The sequence below is a fragment of the Carlito syrichta genome, unplaced genomic scaffold, assembly GCF_000164805.1.
Source record: "Carlito syrichta isolate Samal-C Ts95f unplaced genomic scaffold, Tarsius_syrichta-2.0.1 Scaffold309650, whole genome shotgun sequence".
Classification (NCBI taxonomy): domain Eukaryota; kingdom Metazoa; phylum Chordata; class Mammalia; order Primates; family Tarsiidae; genus Carlito; species Carlito syrichta.
Window position 1 is genome coordinate 48494 of NW_007253746.1, and position 17512 is coordinate 66005.

The 17512-nt window shown below is 45.8% G+C and overlaps 1 protein-coding gene across 1 annotated transcript in view; it reads right to left on the reverse strand.

Moving 5' to 3' along the window:
- The window catches only part of ABCC12 (ATP binding cassette subfamily C member 12), a 57769-nt gene that overhangs the window by 3185 nt on the left and 37072 nt on the right, over positions 1 to 17512 (reverse strand). The window contains exons 18-25 of the mRNA XM_021717322.1: positions 16761 to 16864; positions 14668 to 14865; positions 13746 to 13972; positions 11484 to 11621; positions 8215 to 8371; positions 3388 to 3477; positions 1520 to 1709; positions 908 to 1067 (exon numbers count right to left, since the gene is read on the reverse strand). Of these exons, the coding sequence (XP_021572997.1) occupies positions 908 to 1067; positions 1520 to 1709; positions 3388 to 3477; positions 8215 to 8371; positions 11484 to 11621; positions 13746 to 13972; positions 14668 to 14865; positions 16761 to 16864 (1264 nt within the window). The remainder of the gene's footprint in view (positions 1 to 907; positions 1068 to 1519; positions 1710 to 3387; positions 3478 to 8214; positions 8372 to 11483; positions 11622 to 13745; positions 13973 to 14667; positions 14866 to 16760; positions 16865 to 17512) is intronic.

Consider the following 17512-nt stretch of genomic DNA (forward strand, 5'->3'; position numbering starts at 1 on the left):
ACTACTAAGACAGGCAGAGACATGTAAAGCCAAGAGGCAGCACCAACTGGACACTCAGAAAAACATGCTTGGGCCTCTCAGCAGCCCTGTGCAGAAGAGTGGGGTTGACCTGATACAAATCTTAGCAGAGAGAGAAAGCCAGAAGCTCATCCTGGCACCCCATTCACTCAGCCTTCAGAGGCAGGGCCTTGCAGAGGGTTGAGCATCGCAGATGTAGTGTGTGAGTCTGCTGTTTCAAGAGGTAGAATGCATTTTTCATACAAGAAACTCTACATAAAGATCAGCTCTAAATATAGGAAATACAGATGAAGTTCCCCTCTCATGATATGCCCTCTCATTAGAGGGATGGCCACTGTACTGGGCTCATTGAGGAATGGTGACTTTCTCCTTGGGCCTTGACATCAGATTTTGAGCCCCAAAGAAGCTACCACCCTACTGTTCTCATATTTAAAACAGCTCCTGTTCACTCTGCAGTGAAAATAAATTAACCTACTTCCCAGTGAATAACTATATACATTGCATAATCATTTATTTTATTGTGCAAAATGGGATATTTTTCAGAGCGGCCATTGCTAAACCTGATGGAATGCTAGGACACAGACATAAACTAGGGGCGCCTAGAACTACTGAGATATCTTCTCAGTCTATGAGTATTTAAGAACTTTGCTTATCAATAGTGTGTTTATGAAATACATGCAATGCTCAGGGCCTTAATCCCTGTCTCTTCCCAGGGCTTGACTCAGAAACAGGCACCAGCAGGGCTTGTGAGCCCCTTGGGATGCTGCTTTCTCCCCTCAGGCAGAACAGCCCCAGGCCAGCCATGCCCTGGGGACAGACACCACAAAGTTCTCGGTCAGTCTGATTTCACTCTCCAAAAATAGGAATGCACAATGATCAAAACAGCTACCTTACTGTACCTACAAACAGGACAGGATCCTGGGGGATCACAGTCAGCTTGGTTCTGAGGTCTTCCAAACCAATGGTGCAGATATCCACCTCATCGATGAGGATCGTGCCACCAGCTGGCTCCACCAGACGAAACAAGGCTATTCCTAGAGATGTCTTTCCTGGGAGCAACGAAAGCAACAGCAACAAATCAGACTTCGGTTTGTGCTTCTATTATATCCAAACACTTAATTAAGGGAATTGTTGATGCAATGGAAATGGCTCTGTGTGGATGATCGTGCAGAAAGTCCCTACTGAGGTGGGGGAAGGGGATAGGGCTGCCTAACACAGTTAACCTGTCCATCTTTGCAGTGGCCCTTAGCCCACAACTTATCTCCGGGGTCTTGCTTCACCAGAATGATTCTCACTTAATTAATTCAAAAGCTGATGTATGTTTGCTTCCATCCCTAGATACCCATTCAACCTGAAATCCTACTTTATAGTAAATTTGAGGAAAATAACAGCCAATCTGACACACACACACACATCACTCTGTGGTGTGACTTGACTAGGATCTCCAGTGGAAATTCTAAAAAAATAACCTGAAAGAAACAAATGCAGAACCTGTCCTTACCAGAACCTGTTCTTCCAACGATCCCAACGGTATGTCCACTTTGTATGTTCAAATTCAGCCCATCAAGAACAAGGGGGGTGTTGGCTCTGTATCTCATCTGATAGTCTCTGAACATTATCTCCCCACGGCTAGGCCAGTCCTTGGGACAGGTCCCCTCTTTGAGAGGATGAGTGCATTCAGGAACACAGGTCTGAAAAGGACGATGACCAATGACAGTTAACAGTCATTTGCTTTTTCTATTCAGTTCATTCAATCATTCATTCATTCACACAATTTTAGGTACTGGTGTAGAAGTAGAACAATTAGGACCCTGCACTCAGAAGGACACACACTCCAGTGGGGATATCAGATAATAAACAGGATAAAAATCAGAAATGAAGACAATAAAACAGAGTATTGCAATAGAATATAGAAAGTGACTTGTGTGGTGAGTGAGGACAAGGAGAGTAAAAGTACTTGAGGTCTGAAGAAGGCATGTGACCTTGGAGCTGAGACCTGGGATGCTAGGACAATGCCAGCTACAAGAGGATCCAAGTCTAGGGCCTTCCAGGGAGCACAGTTAGTACAAAGGCCTTGAGACCAGAGGAAGACTGGCAGTTTGAGGAATAGAGAGAAAAGTCACTTGGCTGGAGCTTAGTGAATAAAGGGATGTATGACTTAGAGGAACAAGCAAGACACAGCTCACACTGGGTCTTGTGGGCCTGGGTAGATGTCAGCAGTGTGGCCTTAAAACTGTGTGACAAATCCAGACAGAGCCTTGAGATTTGCAGAATCCTATCAGATACATTTCAGTACCTGCAAGAGTCATTGTGATGCCAGAAAAATGACAAGATCCAGGATGTCAAGTTCAGAGGTCTTTAGAGCTACAGGAAAAGGACATTCAAGTTTCCTTAGAGTCCAAGAAATACAAAACTTAATTCAGGAGTCAAGCATTCTTAAGTGAAGTCCCTGTTAACAAGTAGAAATAGGGGCCTGTGTGTCCCATCGGGGTGACTGATCAGCCCCAATCTCATTAGTTGAGAAAATAATTGTATTTGTAAAGAGTGAGTGTGTAATCCCTAAAAGATTTAGAATTAAGAATAAAAACATTTAAGAGAAACAAACTGTTACAATAATATTTTTAGTTTAAGAAATCTGCATATGTGGTGTTTCAAGTATTCACAATATTAATAGAATTTGGGTTTGTGGTTCTAATTTAAATGTATAATTGAATAATTGATTTAACATGATTTTAAGTTAAAAGCTTGCCGCTTATATATGGCATTGGAGCTGTCATGATAACTTAAAGCTCACTATATTTATAAGTTTAGTTTATTAGATTTATACAAACTCAGAAAGGTTTGTTTGTTAAATCAGATCACTGAAGTACCTAAAAAGAAAACTGCATGTATTAAATTTTAAAATGCAGCTTAAAATGTTTAAAAGTGTTTAATTAAGTTTGTAAAGGTGCCAAACACTATTCAAAGGCTCCTAAAAGTGATTGCTAGAATTGGCTAGACTTCTTTTCAAAGAATAGCAACATTTGTATGTTGAATATAAAAGCTTTTTAAAAAATAGTTCGACTGGGGTTTTTGTTTTCAATTTACAACTTTAATCTATCAAATATTAACTTTTGGAAACCAAAGTGAGCCACTGAATTGTCTTTTTCTTTATATAGAAACTACCCTTAGGGACATTAAAAAAAAATGAACCTCACATACAACTGCAAGGACTTTAAATTGTATCATAAATGCAGGTTTTAAGAAGAGGGATGACTGGTTAGATTTTGGTTTTTCAAAAGATCCCTTTCACATCTGAAAAGATAAAATATTTGCCTCAATCCTTCCAGAGTTAACCCTTCCCTATTCTTTGATGCACCAATATCTTACCGAAATATATTCCCTCAGCAGCTCCACAGAGGTGAATTTGGCTTGGGTCTCTGTTCCTGTTCGCACACACACTTGGAGCAGTCCACTCAGCTATTGTGAAAGAGCAAGCAGCCACAGTTAGCAGAGCTTCTCCTTTGGGTTCTGCTGTTTCGCCTTTCAGGAGGCAGCCCTTGTGAGTTACCCCTCCCCTCCCTCACGCAGGACACACAAGCAGGAGGCCTGCATTCCAGCCAAGCTCCCAGAAGTGAAAGACACTCCTGCTGGAGTGTTTTGCCTTTAAACACTTCCTTTGTATTTAGAAACAAATGGTAATTACATTTTTCCCTGGCACTCCAGATGGTGAGAATCATCTCACCACAACACCAGTTGATCACATGCCTCTTTGTTTGAGCAGTGGGAATTTTCCCTGGGAGCCATAGAACCACTGGGTTTCAGCCCCTTGCTGCCACTTGGCAGGATCCCGCATCTCTGCACCCCTCCACTTGGCCAAGAAGCATCTGAAAACCAGATCACCATAAGAGCCCAGAAAACCATCAAGCTTGTCTGCTAGCTATAGAAACAAGAAAGTCAAGGCTCAGACTAGGACACGTGGCTTCCTAAGATCACCCACCTTAGGCCTGGCTCCCTAGATGCCAACCCTGAGATTTGATTGCATGTAGTGTATTAGGGCAGGTTGAATGGTCACCCCTAAAAGAAGTGTCCACATCCAAATCCCTGGAACCTGTGAATGTTATTTTGTTTGGAAAAGGGATCTTTGCAGGGGTCAATAAGGACTATGAGACCATTCTGGGTTACCTGGGTGGGCCCTAAGTCCAATGGCAACAGTCCTTCTAAAAGAGGAGGAAAAGACACAGAGGACAAGATGATGTGCAGAGGCAGAGAGGGAGTGAATGATGAAGTCACTAAACAAGAAATGCAAAGGAATGCCAACAGCCACCAGAAGCTGGGAGAAATAAGGAACGGATTCCTCCTGAGCCCTCAGAGGGAATATGGCCCTGCCAACACCCTGATTCTGGACTTCTGACCCCCAGAACTGTCAGAGATCAAGCTCCCTCATTTTAAGCCACCACGCTTGGAATTTGTTACGGCAGCCCTAGCAGTGTTGGATGAACCCAGAATGTCCCAGAGGAGGATGGAGATGTGACACAAGGAAGAGAAGGCAGCCAATATAAGATGCGTTTGTGAGAGGTTGCCACTGTGGGCAACTGGGATTCAATCCTGCAGGGAAGTCTGCTAGATCGTATGGAGTGTGTGCCAGGGCAAGGAGGCTCTGGTCACTGCTGAGGCTGCTCTAGGGTGTGAGAACTCCCTGAACCTCCAAGCTGCCCTGGGCTTGGACTGCCAGTAGGGGACCAACTGGTCTGCCCTGGAAGGATGGGGCAGCAACAGTATGTATCACCAGGTGGGCTCCAAGCAGGACCAGTCTTATTCATTAGGGGACATCATGTGTTGAGCAGCGGCCATGGGCTAGGAACAGGTCAGGGCACTGGTTTCCAGGGTTAAAGGCTGTATATAGGATCCCTCCATTCATGGGGCTTCCATTCTAGTGGACAAGACAATTTCAGGAGTGTCCATAACACAGGATGATGTGGGAGAGGGGTTGGGGCTGGGAAATGCCTTGGATAGGGTAGTTCAGAGTACTGTGTGAGCGGAGACATTTATGATGAGGAGTTCATCAGGCAAAGTCTGAATAAGAAAGCTCCAGTAAGAAGCAAGGGGCCTTAAAAGAAAGGGGGCAATAGGATGCCAGCAGGTGGCTGAGATGGAGAGCGCTGCAGGTCTGCCCTCCTGCTAGAGCCCCTCAACAGGCCACCCTCACTGCCTCCCTGTTTAGGACAGGCTGGAGGCTTTCCACTCCTCCTAGAGCCATGGCTCTCAGCCTCGGTGCTTATGTCTTCCAGAGGACATTTGTCATAACCTGGGATGGGGGGAGGGAGGTACTACTGGCACCTCATGGGTGGAAGCCAAGGATGCTGCTAAACATCCTTCAACGCACAGGACAGCCCCTCACACAAAGGAGTCTCCAGCCCTAAAGCCCCTAGTGCTGCAGTTGGGAAGCCTGGTCATAGAACACAGGAAGTAACCCTTGCCCAGACTTGCAAAGCTCAATATATTCTACCCCTGCTGATCACTCAGCTCTTATTTTCTACCACTTTTCTCAAACCACATGGACTTCTCAGACCCTCCAACATACCAAGCTCATGCCTATCTCTATGCATATCCCTGAAGAATCCTCTGCTTCTGGTCTTACTTGCCTAGTTCTTTATCTTTTGGGTCTCAGCTTGCTAGTCATCCCCAGCACCAGCCTCTTCTGGCTGTTGGATGTAATGTTTCCTACCCCCTGACAACCATATTACCCCACTTTACTGTCTTCATAACATGTACCTTCTGAAGCCACCTCATTTATTTACTGCCCCTTTATTTATTCCAGCTGCCCACTAGAATGTAAGCTCCCTGAGGGCAAGGGACCTGTCCAGATTGTGTACTGCTGAATCCTTAGCCACTAGCATAGCTCCTGGCCCACGTTAGGCGCTAAGAGGACATGTGGTGAATGAATGAAGGAACCCTACCCTTGCTAAGGGCATACATGTATTTTGTTAAATGTAAGAGCATCAGCTCCTAAAGGCCAGGGCAGCCCTCCCAAGTTTAGAATACCCACACTGGCACAGTGCTGGCCTCAGGAAGCGCTTACTCTCCTCCATGGTGTTATATTATATTGCTTTGCACTTATTTTCACACCAATTTCTCATCCATCTAGGGAATCTTCTCTCATCTTAAGTGAAGCTCTGTCATTTTGATTCCATGTTCTCCAAAGGGGGCTAATGCTCAGTAAATCCACAAAGCCAGCTGGAGAGCAAGTGTTCCCATAGATCTCAATATGTACAAATTCTTCTCCGACCTTACAGGAATGTTTGAAAACAATCTCACGGAAAGCTGATATCACCCAAAAAGCACGACCTTAGTTGGAAAAATCTGTTTTACTTGGACCAATTAAGGAAAACCGTTCAACATCATCTGTTTGATATTTTACTAGGCAACAACAAATGAAAACATCCACAATAAGGGAAACTGGCTACCCAAGGGAAATTCACTTTTTCCCACTTAAGATAGAGTATCAAGAATATATTTTCATTCCTCCTCCTTCCCAAAATAACACTTAAATGATATCACAAAAATTTTCAGAAAAGAATAGACCTTTAACAGCAGGGGAGTTGAGAAGAGATATCAGTGAGTGAGAGGAACAGATTTCTTCAAGATGGAAAGAGGAGGAAAACCTTTTGATAAAATGCAGGCAGAATGTGCTAGAGGGGCTTAACGAGGCTCCAGGTGTGAGAATGGGGCCCACAAAGAGTCTGGTTGACTGACAGCCTACTCCCCTCAGACTCATCTACTCCCCTCCACCCTTCCTCTCAACCAGAGGTAGTTGGACAGTCATTAGGCATGGGAGTATGCAAGCTCACAGACATACAGAAACACACATAGCACACAATTTTCTCTAAAGAAACTGAATTAACTACTTGGGGATCAACGGAGCTCCTGGAAGAGAATTCTAGGTTAAAAAAAAACAAAAAACAAAAAAACCTTGGAGTTCAGTGTGTGGGTGCTAAAGACCAGCTCCCTGGCTTCTTTGCTGAGGTGAAGCCAGCCCCACCACCCACCCACAGTTCTAAGACTTCCTATCAGGAGAGTCCTGACAAGGCATACACAAAGGCAGAAGAACCCCGAATATCCAAGCCAGTCCCTCATCCTTAAGTACAAATAGGCCCAGAGACACAAGAACTAAACCAATGGCTTGAAAGAGGAAGAACCAGATAAACAAAATGAAAAATGACTCTAGAAAAAACAGATATGAGAAAAAGAAGACAGGAGGCTTTAACAGGGGAAAAGACATTGAATTAATATCCTCAGAGAGATTAAAAAATATATTGCATCCACATAAAAAATGATTCTTTTAAAAACTCAGCGCTAAGAGCTTCTGAAAATTAAATATATGAATATATGATTGCCAAATTTAAAATTTGAAAGAATGGCTGAATGGCAAAGCTAAGAAAAATTCCCAGAATAAAAATAAAAAGATAAGAAAGTGAAAACAAAAGAAACATAGAGAATGGATGCAAGAAATTCAATATTCAACCAATATGAGCTGTGAAAGAAAAAACAAAAGGGGAAAGTGTCAAAGGAGAAAAATGAGAAATTATTCCAAGCTGAAGAGAGATTTGACTTTAATCTAAAAGAACCCATAACATCAAACAGAACATATGAAAAAAGACCCACATTCAGATACATTGTTCTAGAGCTTCAAAGCATCAAACATAAGGACTACAATGGAAAAGTCGCCAAAGAGAAAAATGTAAGGCATATATCAAGGAACAAGATTCAGACAAACATGAGACCCTGTGTTGCTTTCACATGTGACAGGTGTATGATCTTGGGCAAGTCTTTCTGGGTGTCAGTTTCCTCATCTGCAAAATGGAAATTATGGCAGTATCAGAAGGTTGTTGTCTAAATTAATCCAATAATACTAAATCTCCAGGCTTTGTTTAGTGGCTAGGGCAAGTAATGCTTTCTTTTTGCTGTGGACCCTGGAGGCTGCTGGTCACCAGTGCACAACTATGAGGAAAGTCATCAAAAAGGGTGGGCAAAGCCAAGAGCCATGATCCAGCTGTGCCTGAAGTCTACACAACCACCCCGCTTTTTAATGGTGTGACCCACTTTATTGTTTAAACCATTAATTTTTTATTTTGTTATGTCCATCCAAAAGCATCCTTCTTGATATATTCTATGCCAGAGCCTCCGGACCCAGCCCAACCTTGCACCAGCTGTTACCTGGATGATGTAAGACAATGACAGGCCTTTGGATGAAGCACTAATTGAGAAGAAACTCAAGGTCACCAGTAAGGCCACAATGAAGGTGACGATATTCATGAGGACATCCATTCTTAGAGCAAACCACCTGAGAGCACAGTTGAAGTACAACAGGTGGCTGGAGTTTTCGTCATTTAGCATCTTAAACCTAAAATTAAGAAAATAAGGCAAGACAAGAGATCAGATTGTGCTTCCAAAGACTTATGGATAGGGCTACTGGAGAAATAAAGCAAGGGAATGCAGTCTTACATAGTAAACGCCACCAAAAATGAACATATACATGTGCTCTTAAAATCTGCCACCATAAACATCTTTGCCTTGCACATATTTTCAGAAATCCCCTGTGGTAGTAGAGTATGGTGCTAAGTGGGCTCTTTATGTCTTTCCCAAACTGGCAACTGGAACCCACAGCTGAGAAGAAAAGGTACTGAGTTCTAGCACATTCTAATTCAAAAGGATCCCTATATTGGAGTTGGCTACCCATCAAATGCCTTGTGGAATTGACAACTGACCTCCTGGTTCTATAAAAATGGTGGGGGCGGTTTGTGGAGGAGGTCATCTTTGGGGAGTGTCAATATTTGTGACTACAGAGGAGGGAAGGAACTGGTTCCCCTCCCCCAATCAGAGAAAGATGATACAAGGTAATTGCTTATAAAACTGGGAATCCTCAAGGAGAGAAAGTTGACATTTTGTATTCTGCGGCATGTCCACTGAGCTAAAGGGCTTGCTGAGGAGAAAGGAGCACAGAGTAGAGTGACAAAGAGGCCATGCAGCCAGAGGATGGGGCACTACCCAGACCTGGAGTTCCTCATTCCCCAGATGTATGGGAGGCAGATTCAGCCAGTTCGTCAGTTCCCAAAGTTGAGAGCAGAGAGAAGATGACATTTGGGGCTGCAGTCTTGATTCGAGGCTCCTCAACATGAGACAAAGAGGTACCCACATCAGAGGAACACGTTGTGAGGGCCACCAGACAGAATTCACTGGAAGACCAGCAAATCTTACTGATGCGGCAGTGCCTTTAGAGCTGCTTGGGATTGGGCCCTTTTGGGGCCTGTTCCCTGCCATTCTACATCTTCACAGCACACTGAAGCAGTAGAAAGGAGACAGAGGCCCAGAGGCAGCAGTTGCCTGAGGATGTGTCCTTTCCTCTCCCTGCACCAGCATCAGAGAAACAGAGAAATGGGAGAATATACTGGGTACTTCCTAACTGCAAGCCTGCCACCTCTGGCAGACACACAAACACACAGCTCAGCCTTGCCACACCAAACCTCTAGGGGAAAGAAAGCTGTGACTTGAATATATTCAAAACTGATATTTTAACGGGATTGAACTAGCCATTAACCAAAGGAGACATCAGATTCAATTGCCACTGAGGCTTCCCTGACCTGGTGGGAAGAGGGACTTCAGTAGAACAGCTGGCAGAAACTATTGGGAAAAAGTTGAAAACGTTTCAATGCTTAAACCCCTAAGGACTTACAATTCCTCCTTTGGTACAGTCCTGATTGTCCTCAGGCATTGCAGCTCCACCCTGTCCGCAAAGTCCTCCGAGGATTCTTTCTGGAAGCACCTCTGGCCAACCATCCTGGGTTCTGCTACCCTTGCCTCCTTTTTGTTTCCACTCTAATTTATTTTCCCCAGAGCCTAGTCAAAATATACTTCCAAACACCATGTTGTTTTTACCATGTAGCTATATATCCTACAAATTCAACTGACATTAAGTGACATAGAAGTCATCTGTGATCTTATTGTATGGTTGGTTAGACTGCACAGAAACAAAATCCCTAGCAGAGATCAAATTGGAATTTGACCCCAAGCCTTTTTTATTTTTAATACATTTTTGTCTGTTGGCAAAAGTAATACACATCAGAAGCCCAAGCCCTCTGGAAAGAAAATATTAATAGAGAGGAAACTCCATCAATCATGCTAAGCTGCCTATGGGATTCTCTTGGAAGTCTTGGAGAAGAATCTTCAGGAAGACAAAGCTTGAATCTGTTTCATTTGTCGCAGGTGAGTAGATGAATGGTTCTGTGGGCGTTCCTCGTGACCGGGACATTAGAAGGGTCTGTGTGTATTCTGAAACTCTTGCCCAATGATGCTCAGGTCAAACTCAGAACAGGACTAGCTGCTCACTGAACTAAAGACAAGTTGTATTGTCAAGTCTACATTGAGATCCAGGGAGGCAGAGTTGGGGGAGGGTGAGAGAAAGAATTAGATGCAAACACCGAGGTGTGAATTTAGCTTTTTAAGGAAGGAAAAGATAGGAAAGGAGAACATATATGTGGGAGAGACTGCTTTAGATCCACCAAACTCCATTTTCTTTACTCCTGTGGACACAGCTGGACTACGTTTCCCAGCCTCTCTTGCAGTTAGATAAGCCCATGTGACAGAAATCTGGCTAATGAATGAGCAGAAATGTTGAGACTCTTTGCTAGGGTTGAACCATAAAAGTTTCCCATGGGTCCTCCATCATGCCCTCTCTCCCTGTCTTCCAGCTAAAAACAGGGACAGAAAGAGACTGTGCCTGAATAAGAAACAGAATCCCCTACCTCTGCCCCATGGATTCTCACGTGTGGAGTCCCAAAGATTTGGGTTTATTTGTCACTGCAGTAAGCCTACTGTGATTAATACATTTTATACCATATTTTAGAAGTTTGAAGATGGAAGACTTCAGAGGAATTTATGAATCTAGTCCCCACATTTTAAAAAGAACACACTAAGTGACGTGAAATGTGATCTTTAAAAATTATTTTTACAAAGAACATGTAATAGCATGAAATATCCTATATAAAAAGTTTAAGTAATTTTTTTAGATTATTATAAACACTTAAGAAGAAGAAAACCCCATGAATTGAAAAAAAGAAAAGACTGAAGGAAATATATGAAAATATCAGTAAGATTGGGGTTGGGGCCTATGAGAGATTTTTTTCCTCCTTTTTTCTGTTTTGCCCTATTTTTTCTGAATTGAACACATTTTTACTTTTAGAATGAAAAATAAAACACAAAAAGGCACATACTGAGGCTGTCATTGAATGAGCTCCCTCATTTACATCTTTTGGGGCCCCAGATGCTAGAAGAGAGGCCAAGTGTCTTAGAGTGGTCCTCCCCGATTGTGCCAGCTCTTCATCTGTGGTCAGTCCCCCACGACTCAGACTACCTTCTCAGAGCCAGAGCGGCCATTTGTTCCCATGCCCTCCCACTCAGTGTCACACATAGCCCCGCACAGGACTCACGTGTGAATGCAGTCCTCCTTCTTGTCATAGGCGTGAATGATGCCCAGGCCCTGCACAGAGGAGGTGATGTGGGAAAACCAGGGTGATCGGCTGATGTTCTCCACCTTCTTGAGCTCCTGGACTCCTCTATGGAAAATGCTGTAAGAAAATCGAGAGGGCCATGAAATGGGGTCTCAGCAGCTCGCCCTGACACATGCAGCTCTGACTATTCACTCAAGACCACGTTTCAGTAGGAGACATGCCATCTGACTGGGAAATAAGAACAGGCCTTCTATTCTTCCCCAGGGGTGCCCATCCTGGTTGTGGGAGGCAGGGGATGTGAGAAATGTGAGTTGGCTGTTCCTTCATTTGGCGTCAGTTCGAAGTACTCCTCACAGCAGGAATGGCTCACTGCATAAGATGGGATTCTAATCTTCAAAGACCAGAATTTCTCATATAGCACAGCCCCTGAATATAGGCCAACCACTTTTTGGTACCCAGCCAGAGAAAAAGTGATCTTTTCTACCTCTAGAAGAAAACTCATGTGTCAACTGCCAACATGTGGCCTTCTAAAGGCATTTGCAAAAGTAATTTTGAATGAACATCAGTATAACCTCAGCAGCTGACTTTGAACCTGAACCCACCAAAGGATGCTGCTTCCCTTCCTGGAAGTTCTGGCAGCCCTGAGGAGAAGGAGCGCAGGAACCTCTGGTGTCAGGTTAGCTGGCTGGCCCATGTGAGAGAATGTAGTCAGGCCTCCAGACTCCCAGCTGACATTAACCCAGGCCAGCAAGAAGGGAGACTCATCAGTTCAGAGCTCAAGTGAGTTAGCCGGATACATCTGGATAACTCAGTCAGGACCAACTCTGGTCTGTCTTGCTCTTATAGCAAGAAGCAGGAGTTCCCCACACAGACGCCAGTTCCAGCTCTCCTGTCCCAGGGCATCCCTGCACCCACATCTGCCATTGTCCACTGACACCATTGGGGACTTGATGAACAAACTTGATATATCCAAAATCAAATTTATACCCTTGATTACCCAAACTGCTTCTCCTTCCATATCACCTGTTTCTCTCTACACACCACTCCCCACCTGGGAGTCATCCTTGTCCTCTCCCATGAAGAAAAGTCCTGAAGCCCTGATGACACGACCTAGAGATGGCTCTGAAATCTACTCCTCTTTTCTGTTCCCACTGCTGTTGCCCATGTCTAGTCCTCACCAACCCTTATACAGACTATACATTCCAGGAGACCCCCACCTTGCAGCCTGCCCTGACCTTCCTACAGTTCAGCTTATCCTCCACACTGTGGCCAAAGCAGTATTTTTAAAACTCAGAGCTGAGTGTGGTAACCCTGAGTGAAAACAAACAACCCTCTGGAGGCAGGCCCAGGGCTTGTGGGCTAAATATTTTATAATTTAGGGATTCTCTTTAAGCTCCTCAATGTCCAGCCCAGGGCTGGGTACATCTAAGAGCATGAAAAATGATTACTTTTAGTTTTTGCTGTTTATGGAAATTCTTGTATAATATTTTACTCCATTTTTAATTTACAAGTAATTGGCCATGTAGTCTCATTTGATTCTCACAACGAGCCCTCTAAGACAGGTGAGAGGCACATGTTTTAATGATTACCATTTCAGAGAGAGGAAACTGAGGCTTGCAGGATTTCTCTGACTTCTCCCAAGTTCTCCAGCTAGTTTTGCAGCAAGAGCTGGGGCTCTAATGCAATTTTTCTGATTTGCAGCCCTTTGCCCTCAGCTTACTCCAGGACTAGATGGGTGGGGCGTCTGATTTCCTAGGATCATTGCTGCCCCCTGCTTTTCCCCAGTGTGGGTGTGCGCAGTGGCAGCAGGAAACCCCAGTGCAAAGCTGTCTGAGGTCTTTGTCTTCTTCATCAGTGGTTAGGGTGGGGGCTGTCTCTCAAAACTCAGAGTGACTGAGGATTGGTCTCCTTTCCCTTCTCCAGCAGCAGGCAGGACAGAGCCCCATGGCTAAGGGCATGTCAGCAGGCAGATGGCAATCACGGTTACTGGCTTCCTGGCCTGGGACTGGTGCCTTAACCTCCTAGTAATGTCTACCTCTCAGGTTGGTCTGAGGCTAAAATGCCAGATGTATGCAAAGCACTTAGCAGTGCACCTGGCATTTAGCAAGTGCCAAAAATCAATGTGGTGTACCATCAGAGAAGGCAGCAAGTGCTCAATGCTCAACATCACCCAGTACTGGTCATCATGCATAGTTAACTGTATGTGCTGCTTTCTCCTTCTTAAATAGTGCATAGACCTACCGTAAAAGGATGAAGAAGCCTACAGCAAGGCCAGCCAGGATGAAAAGGATAGCAGGAAACACAGCAGCCAGTATCACGAGAATAAACACCACCATAAAAAACTGCTGCAGAAAGTTCTCTGCATGAAATGGCAGCCTCATGTCCAGCTCGTCCATATCTTTGGAAAAGCGGTTCATTAGCCTGCCAGTGGGAGTCGTGTCAAAGAAGCTCATTGGGCTCTTCAGGATCTGTGAATAAAAGCAGAGTGCCAAACAGCATCAAGGTGTATGTTTAGAAAGCCCAGGCTGCTCCACTGGGGCTGGAATCATAAACACAGGACCTGCCTTTTCACAGGGCACAACACAATGTGTCCAGAGACCTTGGGAAAGGGAGGATGCGCCCCACTTGTGTGGCCATAATGAATGAGAGTGAATGTGGGAGAGATATGGCCTCTGTGTGGAGGTCCCAAGAGAACCCCTGCAGGTCAGGTTTTCTCTCTAAATCTGGATGCAGCCTGGGGTGGGAGGGGCTGGTGCCTTTGGAGGAGGGAGGAATTGTATACCCTTGGGCAACAGAAGGACAAGTTCCACTCTGTCTCCTTACCCCCAAAGTGCAGTGCCACCCACATGTTCTGGCCACTGCAGAAGTGGAATGAGGAAGGAACCAGAAGTACTCCTCCAGGACCTTGTTGCACTCCGGGCTTTCTTGGCCTACTCATCTCTGCTCCAGAGGGGCTTCCCCCACCTCCATCTCCAGCCCTGCTGAAGGGCTGGTGATATACCCCATAGCTCTCTGGAGTTTGCTCCTCACAGTTGGTAATTAGCTATTTGAGAGACTCTTCTCAGACAAGACTGCAGGCTCCATGTGGGCTGTGTCTGTCCCCAGCAGGTGCTCAATAAACCTTATTGACTGAATAACAGGATGCAGCCCCTGGTGGCCGTACCTTGTAAAACACTCTGTCGTGCAGCGAGGAGGATGCCATGAGAGTGGTCTTGGTAAAAGTGAAGCCTTTGGTGATGCCAAACACCAGCACAGACAACATGCTTGCTGCATACACCCACTGGTAGACATGTTGCTCGGTGTCTGCCAGGACCACACCCATCTCACACATGGTCTTGTTGCCCTGGGACCCACAGGTCATCTTTGGAGAAAAACAAGAGAACCAGTAAGAATTGGTAAACTGTCAGGAGAATGGAAATCTTCCAGAGGATCTTTCCAGATGGAAGAAACTAAAAAGAAGAGCATAATTGCTAAGAATGAGTTGAATGGGTAAAATCAAGTCAGTCCCCTTTGAGCTTTGCATGTTCTTCCTCCTTGCAGTCATGACCCCAAGTGGCACCTGACTTATGAGCTTTGCAGTCAGTGGGAAAAACAAAGCAGACACCAGGCAGGCACGGGGCAGCCATTCCAGAAGCTAACTGTGCCTCAGGAGACCAGAAGTGGTGCTGGGCTTGGAAGATCCCAGAAGCAAACAGGAAATCCAACCCTCAGGTAGCCCAGACCAGAGAATCAGAGACTGCCTCCAACGTGCTGAGCAGCCTGACAGCAGCCACCAGGTCCTCAGGGAAACCCAGGGGGCTTCTCTGTACAGGGACCAGCTCCACAGTCCCTTCCTTTTCCTCTTCCCAAGAAGCAACTGGAAGAGCACTGATATACTGCCCTGGAGAGGCCCTGGTGGGGAGGCAGGAGCCAGGTGAACACAAGAGGCTCTGGGAGGATTCAAATCAACTGTGGCTCCATCCTGCCCAGTGAGAAAACACGATTTTGCCAGCATTTCTGGGAAGAGGCCATCTCCTCCTCCTAAAAAATTGGCAGTTTCATTTTTCTCTAGGCTGTATGCTAAAAGTCAAGGCTGCCTTTGGGGAGCAAACAAGCATCTTTCTTCTAAATGCCATTTTGCGGATTACAGTAATAGCAGAAATGTAAACCAGAGGTGGCTGATGGATGAACATGCATAAAAATAAAAGCACCTCAGGGAGTTAACAGATGAAAGGCCCAAAAGGCCCAGCTTGAAAAGGAGGCACGCCTGTGCCTTAGGTTGTGCCCACAGTGGGGGAGGGGCAAGGGGCAAATCCATGGGTCTGCCACCACTGCTGCATGTTCAGGTGGCCAATGGCAACTGGTTGGGGAGGCACCAAGTCTAAGAGAGGCCTCCGCCCTGACCCAAAGCCTCAGGCTCTCCAAAGAAAGGGCTCTTCCTGAGTAAGTGAGGTTCTGGGAGAACATATCTCCTCCAGGGAAGACTCTCCATTTCAGCATGGAGCAGCCCACCATCAGTCCACCCCTTGGGAATGGCCTCAGGGAGCTGCACCCAAAAAGCTTCTTCCTGGTCCAAGTCTCCCCAGTGTCTCCTCACTTTGGTCATCATAGCAACAGAACTGTACCAAAACATAATCTTGGAGGATGGGTAGGGACCCCCCAGCATTCTCCAGGGCTCCAGAAAAGCTTTGAAACCATTGACTAAAAGCTAGGAGCGCTTCCAGCAAGCTTGAGGGAACGCAAACTTATCAGTTCTTCCCGGGAAGGGCCCTGTGGAGAAAGGCCCCCAGTGGCCCCGTGGCATTTGCAGGGCCTGAGTCTGACACTTGCCCGTCCCACCCCTGTAGAGGCAACTTTGAGGAACAGAGCCACACATGACATTCTGGCACTGGAAGTGTCCACGAAAAGATGCCAGTTTCTCTGTAGAGGCAGGAAGACACAAATCTATGTCAGGCTTTCTTGGGGAAAGCTTATGAGAGGCTACACACCTGTCCTCACCATGTTATACACTTGCATGCTGTGGCATGTGTCTTTCTGAGTCAACCTTTTCAAACTGAATGTGGCACATCAAAATACAGATGCCCTGCTTGTCTTGAGAAACTGAAGGGGATTGCAGGGGTTGGAGCCACATGTTGTAAGCAGCTGACCTCTACTTCTTGAAAGGGCCAGGGGATGCATATGAGCTGATGGTGTGGTGCTGGGTGCATTCCACTCTCCACCAGCAACAGTTTTGCTCCAAGATAGACTCAACACCTTCAGGGCCAAAGGGAAACTCACCTGTGAGCCGTTGTCCAACCAGAGACCCAGCCACCAGTTACTGAAGGCAGAGCTGCCAATCATCAGGAGGAAGAGGGACACTGTGAAGAGAGAAAGCAGGTACCCTGCAAGAGGAGGAGCACGTCCGAGGGGGCAGCCAGTGTGAGATCACAGCAGCAGGCTGGCCCTCCTCAGAGCTCAACTCTGAGGGAAATCCAAAATTTGTAGGATAAAGCCCCCACCCGGGAACCTCCTTCTGGGCTGGTGCGACATATCTGGGTGTCGGGCCCCTGAGCCATGCGGACACCTGTTCCACCTGGTTGGAAAATGGGTCCACATTGTGAACATACTGGAAAAACCATCAATGTGCATTTTAACAGAAGTGGCTTGGTACTCTTTAAAAACAAACCAAGAGGCTGGACTCAGTGGCTCAGCCTGTAATCCCAGCACATTGGGAGGCTGAGGTGAGTGGACTGCCTGAGCCCATGGGTTCGAGACCAGCCCTGGCAACCTGGTGAGACCTTGTCTCTACAATAAATCAAAAATTAGCAGGGCATGGTAGTGCATGCCTGTAGTTCTGGCTACTTGGAGGGCTGAGGTGGAAGAATCGCTGGGACCTGGCAGGTCGACGCTGGGGTGGCCATGAGTGTGCCACTGTACTCCAGCTTGGGCAACGGAGTGAGACTCCAACTCAAAAAAATAAAAATAAAATATAAATTAAAAAAAAACAAGAAAACCCAGTCTTGCTGGGGGAGAGACAGGAAATGAAATGA